This window comes from Notothenia coriiceps, unplaced genomic scaffold (assembly GCF_000735185.1).
Source record: "Notothenia coriiceps isolate Sejong01 unplaced genomic scaffold, NC01 NC01_scaffold00018390, whole genome shotgun sequence".
NCBI classification, from domain to species: domain Eukaryota; kingdom Metazoa; phylum Chordata; class Actinopteri; order Perciformes; family Nototheniidae; genus Notothenia; species Notothenia coriiceps.
Window position 1 is genome coordinate 1 of NW_011351091.1, and position 6,904 is coordinate 6,904.

The window sequence follows — 6,904 nt, forward strand, 5'->3', positions numbered from 1 at the left end:
GTGTGTGTGTGTGTGTGTGTGTGTGTGTGTGTGTGTGTGTGTGTGTGTGTGTGTGTGTGTGTGTGTGTGTGTGTGTGTGTGTGTGTGTGTGTGTGTGTGTGTGTGTGTGTGTGTGTGTGTGTGACCACATCATAAAACATCTGAGGAGTGTTTTTATGAGCTGCCCTCTCTGTGAAATCAGAGCGACTAGATGTTTGGCTGCAGCCTGTTTTTAGTCGCAGATTAGGAAGCGATTATTCACGACAATTGCCGGGTTCCATGTGAGTGAGAGCCCGGGTAAATATGGGCTCTTTTTCTGTTTGTACAGTAATTACAGTACAGATCTCTGTGCGGGTGGGAGGGCGTGAGTTTCTGTGTTTCTGAATCAGCCTCCACCCTGACTGTGGTCTCTCTCTCTCTCTCTCTCAGGGGGGGTGAAGCTGGGGCTCGGAGACTTCATCTTCTACAGCATGCTGGTGGGCAAGGCCTCGGCCACAGCCAGCGGCGACTGGAACACCACGCTCGCCTGCTTCGTGGCCATCCTCATCGTGAGTTCTTATTTCAGCGTCCAACTCGCGCCACCGCAAAACCTCCAGCACTTGATTTGTATAACGGCTTTGTTGTTGCTCGCCTGTGCCCCCGCAGGGCTTCTGTCTCATGACATTACTCTGTGGTAGCCGAGTTGCTAGCTCATAGAGTCCTATTGGGAACCCGGAAATGATGAGTACCCCAAAGTTTTATGATAAAAATGTTTAGTACGGGTCCCCACACAAAGACACTGCCGGATGCTAACTTGCATATGTTTGGCAATTTGCACGATTAGCATGATTAGCACAAGTTGCATTGATTAGCATATGCAGACAATAGTTATACAAATGTTTCGAAGTGGTTGTGGGAATAATTGAGAAAGCTGAATCCATTTCTGACATTTATCGGATCAAAAATAGCTGTTAACCAGAAAAAAAAGCAATATTTTGATGTATTTTGGGCCAAATTAGAATTTTAAGGGACTCAAAACTGTTATTTTTAAGCTATTTTCTGCATATGACGACACAAAGCTTTGGTTGTATAACAGCTCTGTTTTGTCTGTTCCCCCCCGCAGGGCTTGTGTCTGACCCTGCTCCTCCTCGCCATCTTCAAGAAGGCGCTCCCCGCTCTGCCCATCTCCATCTTCTTCGGCCTAGTCTTCTACTTCGCCACAGACAACCTGGTGCAGCCCTTCATGGACAGACTGGCGCTGCACCAGTTCTACATTTAGCAGGACGACGCCACGATAAACCTCCACCCTCGCACTTCCTCCGGCCACAACGTCACCGGCCGGGTGGTGAACAAAAGGGCGATGACGGGGGGCCCCTTAACCAGAAAGAAACCCACTATGACAGGACCCCCCCCCATTTTTATTTGCGTTTTAAAACCAAGAAGTGACATTTCTGGCTCGACTTGGGACCTCATCTTCACATTTTTTTATTTACCCAGGGAAGCTTTGCTGGAGCAACAGTAATAATAACCACAGTCTTCTACAACTTTACAGAAGGTGCCTTGCTCAGGGACACTGAGAGGCAGCTGTGGAGCGAAGGGAAATCTCCTTCAAAGACTTTAATCAAACATCTTCATCTTTACAGCCCCCCCCCAAAGCTAACCCTGCTATGAAAGAAAAAAGCCTTCATTGAGTAACGGACGCTCTGCGGTGTTGATGATAGATGTGGAGTTTGTGTTCGAGCTGTCGGTCACCACACGTGCTTTCCTCACCGCCGTTACGAATGGTTAAGAAGCGCTGACGGATGAGCGATCCCACCCCGAGAGATTTACACTGATGTTTTTCACAGGAAAGAGTGGATTTACTATCCGTCAAATCAAATACAAGAAGAATAGATCTGTAACAAATAGTCGACGGAAAGATAATCGCCAAATATTTCTAAATCGATTGATTATTAAAGTCATTTGTAATTAGAAATTGTCCTAAGATTCCGTTTTCAGCCTCTCTGATATGGAGATTTCCGCCTTTTCTCTTTTTTATATCATAAGAAAGTGAATATCTTTGGAGTTAGCTTTGACAAAACAGAGATATTTAAAAACATCACCTTGGACTTTATCGACCTGAGACCTTATTCACAGTTTCTGACCAAACAACCAAACGATGAATGGACCAAACACGTTCTAGATAATGAATATAATCTTGAGTTGGAATCTTTTTTGAAAGGAGTTTAGTTTTCCCACTTTAAAAACAAATCTTTGAGAGTGATTCACACCCGCAGAGACGCACTGATCACGTTTTAAGCCCGTGTATCTCTCTTTGAGATATCAGTGTGCTTGTGACACTGACTCTAATATTCCACCGTGTTTCCTGCCCTTCATTTTAAACGAAAGGAACACCAACAAAATAATCACAAAACCCCGCCTGTAACTTCAATCATTCAATCGTAGTTTTTCTCTCATGCCTTAAAGGTAAACAAAGAATCAAGCAACATAGAAAAGTCTGGAAATGAAGTCAATCATGGCCTCGTTTAAGAAAAGCAAAACCCATGCAGTACAATCCAAGTTTTTACTACTTCATAAACACGTGACCTTTCAACAAAAAAATACTATTAAAAGTATTTTTCTGCAGAGGCTGGCATGTGAGGGAAATTGTCATTTTGTTGGTTAAATATTCCTTTAAATCACAGTTGGTGTCACAGCCTGCAGAGGGAGGAAAGTACACACACACACACACACACACGAGATTGCCTGGAGGTCCAGTGCCTTGCTCGAGGGCATTTCAGTAGTAGTTGTTGTTGTTGTTATTGTTGACAGAAACGTGCTTTTCATTCTTTTCCCTGACTCACATTTAATTTAATTTTTCTCCAACCTGCCCAGAGTAACCTGTGATCATCTGCTCTCACTCTTTAGGCTCCGCCCCCTACTGTGCTACACCTAACACCATGGTTATTTCCACTAAACACAGATACTGTAGTTTTTTCCAAAATATGCATAAGAGAAACTTTGTACTTTTTCAAACACGGGGTAACGGTTCCTACACAGATCAGGAGCGTCTGTGAAACTAACATCAGATCTGTGTGTTTTGAGAAGAGAATGCTGATAAATGAGGGAGATGTAGTTTGAACTTGAATGTGAACATAATCTCCAGTTATCCAGCGTTAACTGTGTATTTTAACAAACCACATTTAAAAAAGGGTCTTCTATGAGATATGGAGTTGTTGCTTCTTATATGTGAATGAAATAATGCAGATTGATGGAGGACGAGCTGCACTGATGGATTTGTATTGTTTCACTCGAGTGCAACGCTTGCAGAGATCAACAAAGGGAACAATATATACAAATATCTGTTCTGAAACTTTGCTTTTTTTTTAGGGAATATGTCGGGTGACTGCCTTTTTTTTCCTGTCCTTCACATGCATATGTGTGTTATGCAAGGTTATTCAATTCAGATTTTGTTTTTTTAATAAATAATGAAAGTTAAAATACTCATTGTTGATGTTGTTTTAAATGGAAGTGCAGCTCTCAGATTCTCGAGACTGTAATTTGTGTTTTTTTCTGCCAGTGTGGACAAAACCTCGCACTAGAAGTGGTGATCATCATAGTTGGTTTGGTTTTGATGCCAAGTGGTGACTCTGGGTGTTTTTAGTGCGAGCGCAGTTACCATCTCTACACACATCACGTGGAGGGACAATGCTGCCAACTCTAATCCACACATTCATTTCAGTCGACATTTAGATATCAGGTCAAAATGTTTAGAAACATTTCATTTTATTTGTCTTGAGGAACAACCTTTCACTTGCAAAATAAATAGGAATATAAAGTGTTATGAATATGCAGTAGCTGTCCGACAACATCGGCCTCTGCATTGTAAAGTGAAAAATTGAAATAGATTTAATAAGATTATATTTAACTAAATTGTAATTGCATAGAGTACAATGAAGTAAAACTAAAATACTGCTGGGACATGTCTCCATGCTTTAATTAAAAAGGTCTTTATTGTTCTCATACAGCCTGTGCTGCAGCACCTCTTTTCACCCTCCGTCTGAAACCAGAGCCCAGTGTGCTCTGATTGGTTAGCTGGCCGGCTCTGTAGTGATTGGTCAACCAGTTTAGAGATGTCCCACCCCTTAGCTGTACAATAGGCGCCGCTTTCACACCGCAGTACTTTTCCCACAAAGGTTCATCAGAACTTAGTTCATCAGAACTCTTTCATTCTGATGAACTAAGTTCAGATCGCGTTCACACCGGAATAAGGGGGAGGATTAGGCAAATGAAGCCGCTGACGTCACTTCTTCTTCTTCTTCTTCTGCTTTGGGTTTTATTGGCAGGCCGCAAACAACTTCACGGCGTATACTGCCACCCGAAGTCCCCGTCCGGAAGTCCCCGGTGTTGGGGACTGGCTTCAGTAGAAGCTGCTGGGACTCCCAGCACCTTCTACTGAAGCCTTCCGAGTAAATCGCCAGAACGCCGACACCTCCTCATCTCCACCGCTCCCATGTTTTCTTTTGTGTTGCCATAAATAATTCAATCTGCGTTTGTACACTGGGCTAATGCTAATAATGCTAATGCGAGGATAATAAAATGGCGGCTTCACAAAACTTTTTGGGAGTTTTACGGGGCGTAGTTTGCAATCCGCCCAGCCAATCAGACATAGGAACCTTTTTCTCCCACGAAAGTACCTGCTCTCTAGCAAGGGTTAAAAAGGTTCTCATGAACTAATCTTTGTTCCGGATTTTTTTTTCTGTGAACGCGACATTTCGGAACAATATCGGAACTAAAGTGGGAAAAGTACTGCGGTGTGAAAGCGCCTCTTGTGTTGGAGCGCTAGTCAATGGAAGCGCAAGTTTTACATAGTGATGTCACTATGTCCCTGAAGTAAACAAAGGAGTCCAATGGAGGCGTTTCAGGCGGGGAGAGTGTGTTGGAGAGAAACTCCCTCTGGATGGGACACAGGGATTGTAGCCTCTGCAGACCATTTACATGCACTAAAACCTATAGAACTCTACAGGAGAGGGGAAACCCTGAAAAAACCCGAATAGGGCCCCTTTAAGCACTTGAGTTAATACATTGAGTGACAAACATAAACTTTAGACTGTTTGATGAGAGACCTCCCCTCTGTAAATCTGCTCTCTCTTTATTTCCCCCCCTGCAGAGGTCAAAGGTCACTCACAAACCCACACTATTGTCCGTCCGGCATCGTCTCCCCGCAGCTTCCTTTGACGCAGCCTCTCTGCAGGCGGTGGGAACATTGTCAGAATTCCTCGGCGTGCCGATGATTCCCCTCGCTCGCCGACCCGCTGGCTCGCCACCGGGGACACGCATTAGTTGTCGTCATGGGGACGGTGTGGGACAGTGTCACGGTTTGGCAGTTTACCCAGAGTGCTTAGCCTCAAACTGTGACTTACCTAACGAGGCCTCATCCTGGCGTGTGAGTCCTGCGGAGGCTCGGCCACAGAGATTATTCCTTAAAGCTTCTCCTGCAGACACCTGCTGATCAGATTATTAAAAACATGCACTAAAAGAAGCTTGAACTCAAGATAAAGAATCCCAGTTATTAGAAATGTGCTGACTAACAATGCATTTATTTAGAAATACTAAAGTATAAGTACCTAACATTATTCTTAAACACATGTTACTGTGTTTAGTTAATTTGTACTGCCTTGCAGCTTCAGATTAAATTGAGGCATAATCTATACTTTACGTAGCAGTAGCTCCATTTAAGAATGAACTAAATTGAAATAGAATAAAATACATTTAAAAATAAACAATACAATTAGAATACATTTAGAATTACATTGAAATATTTATAGGAACAACAGCCTGTGAACGAGCGTCATCCTGCATGTGTAAAAGGATTTATTCAGCATGCTTCCGTGTCACACCTGAGCACCAGGATATTTCTGCTAAGGGGATTACCGAGCAGGGAGGGAGGTCTGCTGCATGAGACCTGTAAGGGATCGAGGATTACACTACCATAATCGCAGACACTCAACAAAGCAACACACAGGAGCTACTGCTTGCAACACAGAGAAGAAGAAAAAGCCCTGCTAAGGAGATTGAGAACGTATCAGAGATGTCTAAAGACAAGCTGGAGAGCCTGGTGAAGCGCATGGAGGAGACGCTGCTGGAGATGGAGCAGCTGAAGGTGCACTGCGGGAAGCAGAGCGAGGAGCTGGGCCAGCTGGTGGTGGAGCTGCGCAGGGAGAACCAGGAGCTGGTGGAGAAGTACGACGAGCTCGCTGTGGAGATGAAGGAGGCCAAGGAGATTATAGATCAGCTGCAGGACACTAAACATGCCTTCAATGCGAAGGAGAGGCAGGCGCAGAAGCTCAGCCGGCAGCTCTGAACACCCACGCGAAGACGGAAACTCCAGTGGATGTGACCTGAGAGAACTGGAGGAAACTACACTCAAGATGGAAGAAAATATACTAAATACTGTTTCTTTAACATATAGAAACTGTTTTTTTCTGTCTAACCTACATATGTGCATGTGAAGCTTAGTAATTTAAACGGATATCCTGTGGTTTAGGGCCCCTCTTAAAGCCACGGCTCGACTTAATGACCTGGAATCAAAAGTCGAGGTCTCTCAGAAATGTACGTGTGGAAAATGTGGACTTTCTTTCTTTTTTTTTAAGATACATAAGGCATTAGGGTTCTAAAATTAAATCAGCAGCATGCCAGGAGGTCCCTGTAAACATTTTATTTGGTGATGTTTTTTTGGGTTGGTCAGTGCCCAGGAGAAGTGGGTGGTCACCTATTTTGGGTGTCTGGAGGTGGAGAAAAAGTGCTAAAGATACCTGATTATCCCTTCTGACGCTCAACCTTGTGAGACTTCAAGGTGCCTCCCTCCCTCTTGATCGCAGGAAACAGTGTTTTATTGTTTATCTAATAAAGTTTAAATCCTGCAGATGATGAGCAGGTTAGTGGAACTGACAATCACTCGTGTTGG

The 6,904-nt window shown here is 43.8% G+C and overlaps 1 protein-coding gene across 1 annotated transcript; it reads left to right on the top strand.

Annotated features, from left to right (window-relative positions):
* The first annotated feature begins 257 nt into the window (after nt 1-257).
* LOC104951001 (presenilin-1-like) lies at nt 258-3,440 on the top strand. The gene is made up of 3 exons (XM_010777628.1): nt 258-276; nt 409-527; nt 1,082-3,440. The coding sequence occupies exons 2-3, from the start codon at nt 450-452 to the stop codon at nt 1,235-1,237; spliced, it is 234 nt and encodes a 77-aa protein (XP_010775930.1). The 5' UTR covers nt 258-276; nt 409-449; the 3' UTR covers nt 1,238-3,440.
* Nucleotides 3,441-6,904: the final 3,464 nt, after the last annotated feature.